At 35.7% G+C, this 16,769-nt stretch overlaps 1 protein-coding gene and 2 pseudogenes across 1 annotated transcript; all 3 read left to right on the top strand.

The window, feature by feature from the left end:
- Nucleotides 1-500: 500 nt before the first annotated feature.
- On the top strand, nt 501-4,826 carry LOC120175987 (annotated as a pseudogene).
- On the top strand, nt 2,245-4,121 carry LOC120175986 (annotated as a pseudogene).
- A 9,818-nt stretch (nt 4,827-14,644) lies between the features above and the next one.
- On the top strand, nt 14,645-16,769 carry LOC120175988 (B3 domain-containing transcription factor VRN1-like). Its single transcript, XM_039182513.1, has 5 exons — nt 14,645-14,848; nt 15,479-15,923; nt 15,975-16,049; nt 16,131-16,333; nt 16,413-16,769. Exons 1-5 carry the CDS (start codon nt 14,789-14,791, stop codon nt 16,677-16,679), a joined length of 1,050 nt encoding a protein of 349 aa, XP_039038444.1. The 5' UTR covers nt 14,645-14,788; the 3' UTR covers nt 16,680-16,769.

Here is a 16,769-nt window from a genome sequence, read left to right as displayed (position 1 = left end):
ACCAAACACTAACACAGAGAAACAAATTCCATCAAAATCTAATTAATCAGTATAGCAGAAAAAACTAAGGCTTTCTAAAAAGACGGAATCGATTGTAATGCATGTTGAGTTGGAGCAATGGACGGCGAAGAAGAAGACAATATTGCTGAAACAAGCTCGCCCACAGTTTCTTTACCCTTACTCCCCTCTTTCTCCTCGTGGTTCATTGATTCTGTACACTTTATATATATACATGTTCATATCATCAAGCTAAAAAAGCCAAACACTTTACGAGCTTCTTTCTCAAAATATGTTGTCCCCAAGAAAAATCCTTACAAATAAAGGAAACAAGGAGGAAAAATTTTCAAGGGAGGGCAAACGTTTCACGGGCCAAAACCCATTTCTTCACCAACCAAAAGGATACCTATAGTGATCGGACGGTCATTGTGCTACCACCAGCTTGATCTCAATCTGGGTTGTCTCTGAAACTGCTATATGAGATGGTAATGCGACTGGTTTTGTGTTTTCAGAAGGTGTGTTTTTTTTTTCTAAGCTTTCGAGAGAGTGCAGAATTCAGTGGCTCGATCGGCGATGTCAGTGGGACCTGGGATGGAGTTGCCTATTATGCATGATAGTGATCGTTATGAACTGGTTAAAGATATTGGTTCTGGGAATTTTGGGGTGGCTAGGTTGATGAGAGATAAGCAAACTGATGAGCTTGTTGCTGTTAAGTATATTGAGAGAGGTGACAAGGTTTGTGTTATTTTCCATTATTTTTCTCTAGTTTTTGATGTTGTTGAGCTTGAAAATGGACTTTGATTGTCTTGTTGCTAGTTTTGACGATCATCTTCTTTGATTTGTGCCGATCAGATTGACAAGTGTTTGAGGGATTGCTGGCTCTTTCGGAGGAGAAGTGTCGTCCCCAAGAGTCCGACGACCCCTTAACACGGGAGCCTTTTTGTCTTGTTCCCAAACAACTAATTGTAAAATGCGTCTTATGGAGAATTTCTCAGTTTTTGGTGTTTCTTTTTAGTCTTGATGTATTGTTGAACTTGTATGCAACAGATAGATGAAAATGTGCAAGGGAAATCATCAACCACAGGTCGCTAAGGCATCCAAATATCGTCCGATTCAAAGAGGTTGGTCCGTTGTTCATCATTAAGGTTTATTCATCGTTTTCTCATCCTTGAGAATGTTTCTTTTTATTTTGTGAATCTATGGTGTGACATAGATCGTATTAACACCAACACATCTGGCTATAGCGATGGAATATGCTGCCGGAGGAGAGCTATTCGAAAGGATATGTAATTCCGGCCGATTCAGCGAGGATGAGGTTCATTTATGTGATGTTTTTCGAATAGTGTTGGATGGATTGCATATTAGTCTATGTTGTAGAACTTACATCGGTATATTTTGCAGACACTATTTTTCTTTCAACAGCTTATATCAGGAGTGAGTTACTGTCATTCAATGGTAAGAAACTACAGTTGCATTAATTGCTTTACTAATCCGAAATAGAATACGAGTTGACTCTGGTGGATCCCTTTTTCCCGAATTCCACTCTAAAGCAAATATGCCACCGGGACTTGAAATTGGAGAACACATTGCTGGATGGTAATCCAACTCCTCGTTTGAAGATTTGTGACTTCGGGTATTCCAAGGTATAAGTGCTCTTCATTTTCACCCATATGACCATATCTGCTCCCTTTCCCCCTCTGCGTTTCTCATTTTATAGTCTTTGATTTTCCTTATACGTATATGTTGACATTGTATACTTTTTCAAGTCATCGGTGCTTCATTTGCAGCCGAAATCAACGGTGGGAACTCCAGCTTATATAGCTTCTGAAGTGTTGTTCAAGAAAGAATATGATGGAATGGTAATATTTTCTCCATATTTGCCTCATATGGATATTCTGGTCCAAATATACCTTATTCAACACTCATCCTGTTTTTATCTTAGCAAGTAATTCACATGCTAAAATTTTGTTGCCGGACTACATGACAGAATGCGGATGTCTGGTCTTGTGGGGTAACCAAATATGTTATGTTGGTCGGAGCATATCCGTTCGAGGACCCCGATGATCCTAAGAACTTCCACAAAACAATACATGTAATCTCATTCCTTGGTTTATGTGAACTTGTTAAAATCTAGACTAATGGAATTGGTTCTTTCTCGCAGCGAATTATAAACGTCCAATACTCGATTCCGGACTATGTCCATTGTTAGACTGTTGTAATACACGTGCATGAGGAGGCGGTTATTCTCTTAGTTTGGTTAGCTAGGATTGTTAGTTTGTTAGACGGTTAATGGGAGCTGATGAACTTAACATTTTCTTATAAATGTAATGTATCAGCTGAGATGAATAATAATTCATTCTTTCCTGTGTATATTGACATTTGTAGTCACTTCCTAACTTGGTATCAGAGTCATAAGTTCCTGGAGCCTCCTGTTTTCTTGCTGCGTAGCTCAGGGCGTTATTGTTAGTTCATCGTGCTTGTTGGAGTAGACGGTGGTTTCCCAGTAGTTATGGTATGGTGTTTCTATTTGATTAACGGATGTAGTTGTTGATCTGAATATGGATCTTCGATGTTCTTCTTCTCAATTGTTGATTTCCTCTTTCTTTATCAACGTCAATGGTTTGTTAGTTTGAATCTCACTACTCTAAATCGTTGGTGTTGATGTTCTGTCATCGTCGTTAATGCTGTGTTGCTCAGATTGGTTTATGCTTGCTGTGTGAATAATTTTTTTTCGCTTGAGCTTATCATCTGTTTGTTGAATTGCCTGACCGAGCCACTCAAACCAGTTCAATTCATATTGCTTCTTCAAATGTTTTGGAATATAGTCAACAGAATGGTTGCTGCTCTGCTACTATTACTGCTTCTTAACTCGGTGAGTTATATAGAGTTCAATGGCGAATAGAGTCGGAGCATTTTCGCAGACAAATAATGTATCCTCTGAAGGAAACGGAAGGGATGATCTGTATATCGAGTTATGGAAGTTATATGTCGGAACCGAATCAACCTGAGCCAACAACTCCTGATGAATGCACTCTTGAGCCTCAAAGACCTACCATCCACTCATTCTGCAAAGTTTTAACAGCCTCAGATACAAGCACCCATGGAGGGTTTTCTGTTCTTCGAAAACATGCCACTGAATGCCTTCCTCCACTGGACATGAACAGGCAATGCCAACCCAGGAATTGGTTGCAAAGGATCTTCATGGTTATGAGTGGCGCTTTAAGCATATATTCAGAGGCCAACCAAGGAGGCATTTGCTGACAACAAGATAGAGTACATTTGTAACTTCAAAGCGATTAGTCGCTGGTGATTCCTTTATGTTCTTGAGAGGAGAGAATGGGGAGCTTCGTGTCGGAGTTAGGCGTGTAGTTCGCCAATAGAGCAGCATGTCGTCGTCAGTGATATCAAGTCAGAATATGCACTTAGGAGTGCTTGCAAATGCATCTCATGCTGTTTCAACTCAGTCTCTCTTTGTTGTCTACTATAAGCCAAGGACAAGTCAGTTCATCATTGGGTTGAACAAATATTTAGATGCCCTTAATAGTAAGTTTGCAGTTGGCATGAGATTTAAGATGAGATGTGAAGGGAAGATTCTTCTGAGAGAAGGTTTTCTGGAACAATTGTTGGGGTTGAAGGCTTTTCTTCTCACTGGAAAGATTCAAAATGACGTTCATTAAAGGTACAATGGGATGAGCCTGCCTCTATTCAGAGGCCTGATAGGGTTTCATCATGGGAGATAGAACCCTTTGTTGCTCCACCGGCTCTGATTCAACCGAATGCAGCTAAGAACAAAAGGCTTCGACCGCCCCCTGAAAATCCTGCTCTACATATGTCAACAACAACATTAGCTCCTTGGAATATTGGAGTTATGCATTTCCATGATCCAACTCAGCGTAACATTTCTGCTGAAGTTAAAAGAAATGAGAATCGTGGCATGTGGCATCACTCAGGACCTTCCAGCAGATGTGGATTTCCAAGGTGTCATGGAACTTGAAAGCTTCACAGCCAAGTGTCCAAGGAAAAAATATATGTCAAGGAACCTCGTAAAAGAGGATGAAGAAGAAAGAAATGAAGGTGAATAAGAATAATGAAAGGAAGCATCGGCACTTTCGATTCAAGTAAACGAAATGAAGCATCGGCACTTTCGATTCAAGAAGAACGAAAGGAAGCATCGGCAATATATCCCCCGAGTGCCGTCATCTGCTTTCAAGGATTTTTGTGGCTGACCCGGAAAAGGTTAGTTCTCTGTTTGTTGAAACCTTGAGTTCGTATTCATATCTCCATGATTGACGATAAAGACTAAAGAGTCCGAGCAACATAGATTTGTAAAAGTTGCAACCTCTTTTTTTATGGTCTTGATTCATAAATTTGAGGTACATAATTTAGATTTGATTTTGTTGTCAACAGAGGATATCCATCCCAGAAATTAAGAACCATGAGTGGTTTCTAAAGAACTTACCAGCAGATCTCTTGGATGAGAGCTCGATGAACGACCAGTTCGAAGAACCTGATCAACCTATGCAAAGTGTGGATGAGATCCTGCAGATCATTTCCGAAGCCACTATCCCTGCTACAAATACGAATTATCTCGACCGTTATTTGGCTGGTAGCCGGGACCTCGACGACGATTCCGAACTAGACATCGATAGTAGTGGTGAGATAATATATGCAATGTGATTCGGGTTGGGCCATTGAGGTAATCGCGAGGGTGGTCAACCAATGTTAATCCAAGTGGAGGCTACCGTTTTCTTGGAAGAACATCCAGCATTTGGCTTTCAAAAGTGCAAGTGTTTATGTTTTTTTTTTGAAGCGGCGTTATGTTGGGTTTTGATCTCTTTGTAACGCATGTAATCAAGTGTTGACCTTGTCTTTAACGTGGTGAAGATAACTCCTTGAACTTGTTTTTACCCTTTTTGGTTCTTCTTTTCATCATAAATTAACGAAATTGCACTATAAAAGGTCGAATCTTGAATAGATTAAATAATATCACATCCTATAATCATTCAAACCCTTCAATGGTGCATGGATATTCGTGCTTTAACGATGACGGTGTAATCTAAAAAAAAACATTTTGCAATCTCAAAAGAAGTTACATGAAAGCAGTCTTTGTGATTCAACTTAGCTGAAAACCTGAAACAGCACATTTTTCATATGATGCAAACTCTCTCTCTCTCTCTCTCTCTCTCTCTCTCTCTCTCTCTCTCTCTCTCTCTCTCTCTCTCTCTCTCTCTCTCTCTCTCTCTCTCTCTCTCTATATATATATATATATATATATATATATATATCATGACAATTTAAAGCTGAGAGCAAAAACAGTTTGGAATCAAGATGGTACTGCAACAACTAATCAGATTCGATTAATGGAGCATCAAGTTTAAAAATGATTATAAAATGATCCTCCTACTATAAAGTGTTGTTTTGGTGAGTCCCTTGACTATTAAAAGTTACAAAATGATCATCCAACTATTCATTATATTCTAAACTCGTCTTTTTCTGTTTAAAAAATTAACGGTATTCTAAGTTAAACATTGATATGTTAATTGTGATATGATAAAATATAATCCTAGAATTTCAACGATTATCATATCTCAGTCATCATGTTAACGTCCAACTTAGACAATCATAAATTATTTAATGGAAAAGGACGAGTTAGAAATATAATGAATAGTCTGATTAACAATTTGTAACTTTTAATAGCCGAGAGAGTTAACAAAATAACATTCTATAGTCAAATGATCATTTTATAACTTTTAATAGTCAAGGGAATTAATAAAACAATACCCTATTCTCAAGAGATCATTTTTGTAGTTTATCCAAATTTAAAAATGACTACATCTCCAATTGTGTTTAGTGAACTGTGTACATTTCATTTCTAAAAAAGCCTGCTTTAATGGTCTTGTACAACAAGATGTATGTAATAATTAAGCGTTTCATTCTAGTTTTATTATGCTAAAATTTTGGACTTGTTCTATTTTCATGCATATAGCTCCTTTTATTTTTAAAATTTTACCTATTTAATGTAAATATTTGATGAATTGTTTAAATAAAGTATATTTAAATAGTAATATTATATAAATTTAATATGGATATTAAATAAATTTAAATTTCAAAATAAAATTCCAGATACCAAACCTACAACCATAAAAAAGGAAAACATGAAATACTTGGCTTAATACAAAAATAAGTGCTTAAATTTTACCTCGAAAAAAGATTTGGTGCCTAAAGAATTTTTTGCTACAAATTAGTGCCTAACGTTTTCTCAGTTACTTTTAAGTTCATACCATTATATTTTTTATTTTTTAATAATACAAATATTATTTTTAATGAAAAAGAAGAAATTAAAAAAAATTAATTTACTTACAAAAAACCCAAAACTTTTAATAAAATTATAAAAAATAAAAAAATAAATTATTTCATTTCAACCACGTTACCATGGTGGACACCAGAAGAGAACCGACGGAGCGACGACGAGGATGGGTTTTGAGATGAATTAGACGGTGGTTCGAATGGAGGTGGCGGCGTAGCATATGGAATTAGGGATCTGTCAGAATCGACGAAAATAGAGACAATGGCTTAAAATCTTACGAAACTTTAAACGCTTCTCCACGACAAATGGCGGCAGATTATAGCAAAAAGTTACCAGAAGTTTGATTGGAGGTTGACAACAGTTTCGATGATGGTGGCGGTGATGATCATCGCTATAATACCCAAAACATCAAGCCAATGACTTTATTGAAAAGATTTAAATTTTGAGGATTTAATTAATAAATGATAAAGTATAAGAAAATAAATTAGAAATTATTTGGTTAAAACTAATTTCTAAGAATAAAAGAATGAAATGGGTATTTTAGTCCTTTAAGGGGGAAATGAACTATGGTATTAAAGTAAAGTAAAGGGGAAAAGGGAGAGTGTTAATACCTTGGCTATTTTTCTTCTTCTTTCTCGTTTTCACGTGGCATTCTCCATAGATAAGGTAAGCTTCATCAAACTAGTTTTTCCTTTAGATTCTGGTTTGTTCTTGCAACCTTAAGTGATATATAAGCTTAAGGAAGGGTTAAATAAAATTAAAACTAGGAGATGGATGAAATATTTGAGATTTAAGGAAGTGAGTTTTTGAATGATATGTTAGAATATGAGTTTTTATTGATGTTTATTAGTATATTTGATATGTCAGCAAGTGAAAGCTGAACATTAAGTGTTGTCCGAATTGCTACAGCTGATATCCATCCCCGAGTGGAAGTGGGAACGAATTACAATGGATTTTGTTTCAGATCTACCTCTGAACCCCAATAAAAAGGACTCAATATGCGTAATTGTGGACATACTGACCAAGACAACTCACTTTATTCCATTTCGGGTATATTACTCAATGGATAAATTTATAGAGTTGTATGTAAAAGAGATAGTTCGGCTGCATGGAGTGCCTATATTGATAGTGTCTGATCGAGAACCAAGGTTTACTTCAAGATTCTAGAAGTCCTTGCACGAGGCATTGGGTACTCGATTGAATTTCAACACATCTTTTCATTCGCAAATAGATAGACATTTATAGTGAACTATTCATGTATTGGAGAATATGCTAAAGACATGTGTGATTGAGTTTAAAGGATCATGGGAAAGGTGGCAGAATTTGCTTATAATAATAGTTACCAATCGAGTATTAAGATGACCCCGTATGAAACATTGTATGTGAGAAAATGCAGAACACCTTTAAATTAGTTTGAATTAAAAGATCGAGACCTGGTTGGGCCATATTTAATGAATGAAATGGAAGATAAAGTGAAAGTTATCCAAGATAATATGAAGATAGCCTCTGATTGAAAAAAATCTTATGCCGATATAAAAAAAAGGAGATTGAATTTCACGTGGAGGGATAAGCTATTATTGAAAGTATCGTCTTCGAAGAAAGTCTTGCGGTTTGGGCGTAAAGGAAAGCTAAGTCTGAGATTCATTGGACCATATAAAGTTCTAAAAAGGGTCAGACTCGTAGCTTATCAGTTAGATTTGCCTCCTGATATGTACAAGATCCACAATATTTTTCATGTGTTGATGCTTAGAAAGTACCGACCAGATCTATCCCATGTCATTGCACCTGAAGAAATAGAGATTCGACTAGATTTAACTTACAAGGAAAAACTACTACGGATCTTGGCTAGAGAAAACAAGGAACTGAGTAACAAGAAGATTCCTTTAGTTAAAGTTCTTTGGCAAAACCACAAAGTAGAAGAAGCTACTTAAAAAAGAGATGAGGACATGAGAAAGTAATTTCCACACCTCTTTACATAAGATACGTCTTAAAATTCAAGGATGAATTTTCTTAAGAGGAAGAATTATAATACCCCAAACATCGGGTCAGTAACTATATTGAAACGATTTAAAATTTGGAGGATTGAATAAATGGTAAAGTATAAAAAATGTTTTAGGAAATTGTGTTTAAGATTAATTAGTAAGAATGGAAAAATAGAAGGGCATTTTGGTCATTTAGAGGGAAATGGATTTAAAGTTTATTTTTATTAGGGATATTGAAGAAGAGGAAAAGAGGAAAGTTGGATAAGTTATCTTCTTCTTCTCTTTTGCTTGTCTGTGCACTCCTCCATCGCCAAAGTTATGTTTTCTTCAAATTGGTTTTTTCTTTAGTTTATAGGCTAGTTTTGAAACTTTAAGTAATATAAAGGCTTAAAAAAAGTTCAAGGAGGATTAAAACTAAGTGATTAATGAATTATTTGAGATTTAAGAAAATGGGTTTTTGAGTGATATGTTGAAATGAGTTTTTTTTTATTGAGGTTTACAAGTAAATTTGACTTGTCAAATAAGTAAATGAGATATTAGAAGCCTTGGATATGATTAAAAACATGTTTGAAAAAGTCGTGTGATTCTTGGTTTGGAGTGTTCTTTGGAGATTTTAGATGTTATAGGAAGATTGATGAAGAAAAGTTAGTTGGGTTTAGTGATGATGAGTTTAAAGGTATTGTTGGAGGTAAAAGTAAGAGAATTTATCAAAATTTGGGTAAAAATCAAAATGAAAAATGAAAAATTTAGGTAAGAGTATCGGTACTGGAAGAATAGTACCAATACTATAGGTTTAAATTTGAGAAAATAGGATGAACAATATCGATATTGATGTGGGTATCGATACTAAGAGGAAGGTATCGATACTAAGGATTCCAGAATGAAAAAAATGGTATCGATACCGAAGGGAGTATAAGTACCATAGTATAGAAGTATCGATACCATAGTAGGGGTACCGATACTATTGAGTCTGGAAATCTTAGATATGATGAGTTTTAATAGAAATTGAAAATAATAATACTTTTGAGTATTATTAAAAGTATAAATGTTAGAGAGTATACTAATATTTATATAGTATATGTAATTAACGAATGCTTGTGTAGATCATAACCAAGCTCCAGAGTCAAGCAAGAAAAAGGGCAAGGATAAAGTTGTCGAATAGTCGAACATCATTACAACGTACTAGTGAGGCATATTAGGTGAGTGCATTTGTTGTACTTCTATAAAATGAGGGAAACTTGCGACGAGTCAACCCCAAATATTTTGATAAAGCATGTTTTACTGTACATTGATATATTTTCATGATGTTTATGGGAATGAGATTATGAATAAGTTTTAGAGTATGAACTACTCTAAAATGAATAGATGAATGTTGATGTTGTTCGATGGTTATTGATATTGAAGAAATAAATGGTTAAATATGTGAAATTGACTTAAAAGCCTGTTGTATGTGCATTGAGAGTCATAGGTTCATTTCGACATACTTCGTGTATGATGGTATCGATCGATTTTATTTAATGCATAACGATGTATTTTCGTATCAGTACTAGGTGTACTTTTGGCACTATATGTACAATTATGTTGTTCATAATAAGTTTTTGAATTACCATTTCGATATACAATTGTGCATATAAGTTATCGATTGATATTGTTTAATGCATAACGGTGCATTTTTGACACTAAATGTGCAACCCATGGTATTCATAATGTGTTTATGAATGATCATTTTGGCACTATGCGTGCAATCCATAGAATTCATAATGAATTTGTGAATTTCCATTTCGACACTTCGGTGCAAAGCATGTACTTTGCATTCTCACTTGGCATACATTGGATAAAATAAATGTTAAATTGGAAAATATTGATTAATAGGTATACTGGGCATACTAAAAATAGTTTATCATGCTATTTGAATAAAGATCGGTTAGCCAAGCCAAGTTAATGTAATTGATATGAATTATACGATTTTATTCATATTTTGATAATTTGTGATATGCATATATTTAAGTATAATACATTTTGTATTACTATGCCTCACTAAGTAAATATTTTGTATGTGTTGATTTCACATGTAGGAAATAACAAAGACTAGCGGAGTAAGGAGTGTAGTGGACATCATCAATCAATGGTTGCCTCATCAGTAATTGTAGGACATTTATGTCTATTTTGATAATTAGATGGAATGTATATGGACTTAAGAAAATGATCTGGAATGTATTAAAGTGATAATTTTTGTAATATGTTACAACAAACGTTTTATTTTTATTATATAAATGAAAATGTTATGTTTTATTTTCGAAAAAAAAAATTATGGGTTTACAAATAAAGAAATGTTTTTAGCATTTTTGCTTAGTTATTTGGGATTTGATTATGGAAATGATTCGAGAATATATTTTTATTAAGGTACTCATGTTTCACAGATCGAAGGTTGGTTAGATCTAGTGTTTCCCATCTGTCATATCTGCACAATACGTTCCTCGAGAATTACTCGTATGTATCTATAAATTGTTTAAATAGGTGTTATTATTATTCATATTAGGTTCCAATATGGATTTTCTAATTCATAGGATATATCGCTGTCGCTGATCGTGATCGACAGACTCAGTAGTAGGCTTTCTTATCAAACTACTCAGACCGATACATGTGTGTTTTCTGATGGTGTTACATTATTGTTTTAAATTGTTCATCTGAACTGTTTTAGATTTCTGATAACACTGAATATTTTTGCGATGCGATAACTGATTTTTAAATAATGTTTATTTGATATCTGATGATGCAAGTACATTTTCATCTACAAAGGGAGTACTCTTGAACATCTTTATATTGAATTTACTTTATACTAGCTTTCTAATATATACTATTATAATACATTTCATGATAAGAATACTAGTTATGTAATTAATAAATAACTTAGTATGAACACATCATGCACATTGTTATTTTAATATGTTAAGCATGTTAGAATAATCTTATAATCATATTAAGCATGATTATCACATATACATCAATGGAGCATACTTATAATTCAATCATTAGTTCATATGCATTCATATTAGCTCTTAGGCTTTATACATTAGCTCACACATATTATGAGATGATATAATTAGCTCATGACCTTCAATCATAGCTCAAATTACCATAATCATGCATGACAACAAGGTATTTAGCTCATATCAGCTTAATGCCATGGACTTACCTTACTTCCTTGCACATGTAGGTACATTGGAGTATGACACACGTTGGGGTAGCTCGGTGGATTATTTGGACATCATATGCAGCTCATAAACAACTCTCAAAGTACATGGCAACTCATGGAACACTAAGGAAAGCTCAATTCAGCTGGAGGAGCTCAAGGCTAGCTAAACTCAGTTAGTTGGACTATTTAGAGCTGAGTTGTCAAAAGTGATATCAATGGTAGCTGAATGTAGCTGAACATGTTATTATGGAGCTCAAAAGGACTCAACTAGGAAGCTTATTCACAAACAGCCCCATGCTTGCTAGCTAGCTCCAAACTCAAGCTACTTTGGAGGAGACACGTGCACGCCCAAGATGGAGCACATGACCAACCATCATCCCATGCACAAGGCTGCACCACAAGGATCCCTAGAACACTCATGTGTGTGCCATATGACTAGCCCCCATGTGCCTTGCATGTGGTATCATTTAGGCGCCAAGATGAATAACCCTCTCATATTCGACCAAGCATAATTTCCTATTCAATTTGGCGCCAACTTGAAGGGACACAAGAGTTATTCGACCAAGGGTTATTACCCTCCATTTAAATCGAACCATCATCTCTATTTAACATTAAATTATGTCATTTTAAAAGGGCACAAGGCTTGGTTGAAACCCCTTGCAATCATTCGACCATGCCCCTCCATTTCCTATAAATAGGAAAACATAATTCATTTGTAACTAGACATTTTTGATTAAATTAAGTGAGAATATTCTCTTTCTTAAGTCTTGGTGACTTTTATCGACTTATCAAGTATTTTAATACTTGTGGCGTCAACCCCTTCCCCTTGATACTTCTGGTTCCTCGTTCTTATAACTAGTGGGTCAAAGTCCTTTATACCACCCCTTAAAGAAGCAATATGAAGTTTGGGTCTTTTCTCTCTATAGCATTGGTTCTTCTTTGAGTCTTCTTTAAGATATTATCCTCATAACCATCCTATTGTTTCATTAACCAAACCCATAGCCATATCAATCATCTTCTACTTCCATATCTCATTTATTAAATAACCTACCTATTCACCTGTACGTTTACCACCCTTAACCATCTCTTTTGAGCCATTCACTTATACAGGTTATTTTGCTTTCTTCCTAGATCCACAATCAATTGAAGAGGTACAAGTGCAATACATCTTCTGATTTACTGTATATTTTTTATATGATTTTTGAATTCTATATTTATGTATTTGATTTCTAAGTTTGAAATATTTTATGTTTTACTAAATTAAACTATTGTTTTCACTCAAATACATACATGTTTATTACTATCATTGAGAGTATTATTGGAGGAAATATCTCAGGCCTAGTCTATGACTTGTAAGTCCTTACTGTAGGCACCTCAACTTTGTGCTCAGGGTAAGTCCTTATCGTAGGCTCCTCAACTCTGTGCTCAGGATAAGTCCTTACCACAAGTTCTTTTGCTTTGTGCATAGGGTAAGTCCTTACCACATGTCCTTATGTTGTGTGTATAAGACCCTTACCGGGTGTACGGGTGAGTGTATGGTTCTGGGGAACCTACACATTCTGGTGATCGGATGAGGGTAATGTTAATATTTTTAAAACATGTTTGATGAATTGATTTTACTGAAGTGTTTTATCTGTATGTTTTTATACACCGTAAGAAGCACACTGGGCTTTTTCAGATAGTAGCAGATCGTAGGCTAACAGACTTGGCATCAGGAGGACCGACTACTCCTATTTTTGTATTACTATATATCTCTATATGTCTTTTGTTATACTTTGGTGACACTTGTTTTTGCTACCGTCTCGATGTATCTGTATTACCGTCTCGATATATATATATATATCGTATGAACTTTTCTTATGACTAATTTCATATTATGTTGTTATATTGATTTTAACGTTATTTTAAATATGAAAAAATTCTGAATAAGATATGTAACCGCCTAGATTTGGGCATAACGTCCAGGCCGTGTCTAGGAGGTTACAGGTGATGAGTATTGGAATCCCATGTTTGGTGGGAGTATGAGTTCCTCGATATGGTAGGCAAGTGACAGAGCTGATGGTGATATGAGGTGGTCAGATGGCTTTAAAGGTGAAGTGAACCTGCTGTTGTTTAGAAACAATGCATCGATGTCTTTCTCGAAGGCCTCCGGAGGTAATTCGCCTTTGAAATCGTTGAATCGGATGTCGACGTACTTAATAACCAACCACGAAAGAACAACATCGATAAAATTTCCGATGAACCTATTGATACTGATGTCGAACTCGAACATCAATATAAGCTTAGACAATGACCTTGGTATTATCCCACAAAACCTGTCGGAATTTATGTGGAGCAATGCAAGACCGGTCAATAACCCTAACTCAGCCGGGGGTATTTGACGATGTCGTCATGGTTGAGATTAACGCCGGCAACGACTCTCCGGTGTGGATCATCCATAGCAGGAGCATAATAGATGCGAATGGAATTACACACACGGGGTCCGACCCATTTTTTCGGTTACATTAAACGAACCCGAACACACTGCCCTTTTCAAAGTTTGAAGGCCAACGTAAACACTTTTCAGCCTTGCAAATGTTGCGTTTATTTTCACTTTAATATGTTAAAAACTAACGTACTGTTTTCTAAATGTGTAAAATATCGAGAAAATATATCAAAATCAATTCCAATAGTAAAATAATTTAAATAAATTTTTTATTAAGTTAGGGTGATTATAAAATAGTGTATGTTTTAATTACTCTCAACCATTTGACAATGAATACTCAATTACTTTAATATAATCGCTAGTACTCGAACCCATGATATTTAAAAAAAATAATAATTCCTTTAACTATGATGTAAAATCAATAATGTCTATATCTGAAATAAACGTAATAATATTAACAACTAAATTTGTTCTTATCATGCCCAAAAAAAAAAAAGCGTACTCCTAGTAAAGCACAATACTACTAATAAAGAACAAAAAAAAGGATGGTAGGTGAGACACGCCGAAGGTGTCTGAGTTTAAGCCGGCGAGGTAAACAACTCAGTGAGTGCGCGCCAAGAGAGTGTGATCACACTCGGTTAACTTTTAGGTCAAGTTAATTTTTTTTTTTAAAAAAGAAACTTTAAAAAACAGAAAAAGTGGAGACCCCGATTTGAAAGCTCCTTCCTTTCTCTATTATGTTGAGTTTTTCTTCTTCGTTTTATCTCTAACACTCGACCCAAGTCTTATCATTTTAATCACTGTGAGAAACAGTATATATACACACAAACACTTTGGAAACCCAAACAACATTATATGATCCGACCCCTCTCTCCAAAAATATGCCACGCCCCTTTTTCCATAAGCTTATTCTCCCCTCTTCTTTACAACACAGGAAACTGGTACATCACTCAAAACCCAAGTTTTTCTTCTAGATTCTTGTTTGGGCTTATCAATCATTTTTATGTTCTGGTTTTAGTTAGAAAAGTTGGTTTTTTTTTATTTCTTTGAGAAGTCTTTTTTGAAGCAAAGTTTTGGTATTGGAAAATTAGAGCTTCCCCTCTTTGTTTTTGTGTGGATCTAAGTGTGTTTTGGAGACTTGTAGATGGGTTTTGAATGTTTTGGACATGCTTGAGCTTGTTTGCTTGATGGTACACTAAGGAGATTTGTGAAATTTTATTTGAAGGTTTTGGGTTATTCTTTTGATGTGATTTTGGTCAAATCTATTATAGCAAAAATTTGCAGAAAATAGCATGTTAAATCTTGGTGATGAATCATTTTAATGGATTTTTGTTGGAATGTTTGAATTTCTATGTAACATTCAAATTATGTGAGTTGATTTGCAAATCGTTGTGTACAAGCATTTGAATCTTACTGAGGGATCTTCAGATTTCTTCTGGAGAAGCCTGCCAAGTGTGGTTTGCCGGCGGGGATTCAACCGGCGGACGAGATTTTCACAGACGTCAAAAATCCCAATTTTATTATTTAATTAGACAAACAAACCCTAACTTGGATTATGGGGTTGTCTGCAGAGGCTCCCTGATAACTTTGTTAAGAGTATAAAGGACGAACTATCTGTTGCAGCTGCTCTCACTGTTCCTGATGGTCATGTTTGGCGTGTAGGAATAAAGAAAGTTGACAATAAGGTCTGGTTCCATGAGGGTTGGCCCGAATTCGTGGATCGGTACTATATCCGTATCGGCTACTTTTTGATCTTTCGATATGAAGGGAATTCTGCCTTCAGTGTTAGTATCTTTAATTTGTACAACTCCGAAATAAACTATCAGACTAATGCCCTTGTCGGTACTCAATACAATCATGGTAAGCCCTATCCGTTTGAAGAACTCGAAGATGATGAATGCTCCTCTCCAGCGGTGCAGCATTTGTTCCGCGGGCCTAAACCTGAAAACTCCATTAACTGGAGCGGTGAAGTTAACCTTAATGTGGCGAAGAGTGTGAATAATCACCCTATTCGAGGTATGGTTTTCGTTTAACGGACTTGAGCTTAAGATGATTCTGCTAATGAAGTGAAATTGCGTACTTCAGGTTCGGAGATTCCACAAGTGAAGAAACCCGGGAGGAAAAAGCACAAGTTTGACCCTAGTAAGTCTTCTTAATTAAGTTTGTCATTTGTTCTCTTTTAAGGGATTTGGAATTCATCATTGGTTGTCCAATCAAATGTAGATGAACAGGATCTATGCGTTGGACATGAAGAAGACGATGCAAATATGCGCTATAGATTTTATGAAAGCGCTTCGGCCCGAAAGAGAACCGTGACAGCTGAAGAAAGAGAGAGGGCAATGAATGCGGCCAAAGTATTCGAGCCAACTAACCCTTTCTGCAGGGTTGTATTGCGACCATCGTATCTATACAGGGGATGTATTATGGTGAGCCTTTGAAATGTATTGTATTTGCTTTCATGGTATCATGTGTCTCGGTGAACATTTGTGATGTTTTCTCTTGCAGTACCTACCGTCGTGCTTCGCAGAGCATCTAAGCGGTGTTTCCGGGTTCATTAAACTTCAGCTTCCCGACGGAAAACAATGGCCCGTCCGATGTCTTTATAGGGGAGGCAAAGCTAAGTTCAGCCAGGGATGGTATGAATTCACAGTGGAGAATAATATAGGGGAAGGAGACGTCTGCGTCTTTGAGCTGCTCAGGTCGAGGGAGTTCATACTCAAAGTTACTGTATTTCATGTAACGGACAACGCCGAACCAATGCACCGGTCTTAATGTAATGCCAGCCGAGTGAGTTAAACCGGGACGAGAACTCTGTTAAGCAACTCGTCAGGTGGAATAGTAAAATTTTGTGGGTTGATTAGC

This window comes from Hibiscus syriacus, unplaced genomic scaffold (assembly GCF_006381635.1).
Source record: "Hibiscus syriacus cultivar Baekdansim isolate YM2019G1 unplaced genomic scaffold, ASM638163v2 tig00112225_pilon, whole genome shotgun sequence".
Lineage (NCBI taxonomy): Eukaryota > Viridiplantae > Streptophyta > Magnoliopsida > Malvales > Malvaceae > Hibiscus > Hibiscus syriacus.
The sequence above is the reverse complement of the archived record's forward strand: the minus strand, read 5'-3'. Positions and strand labels throughout refer to the sequence as shown.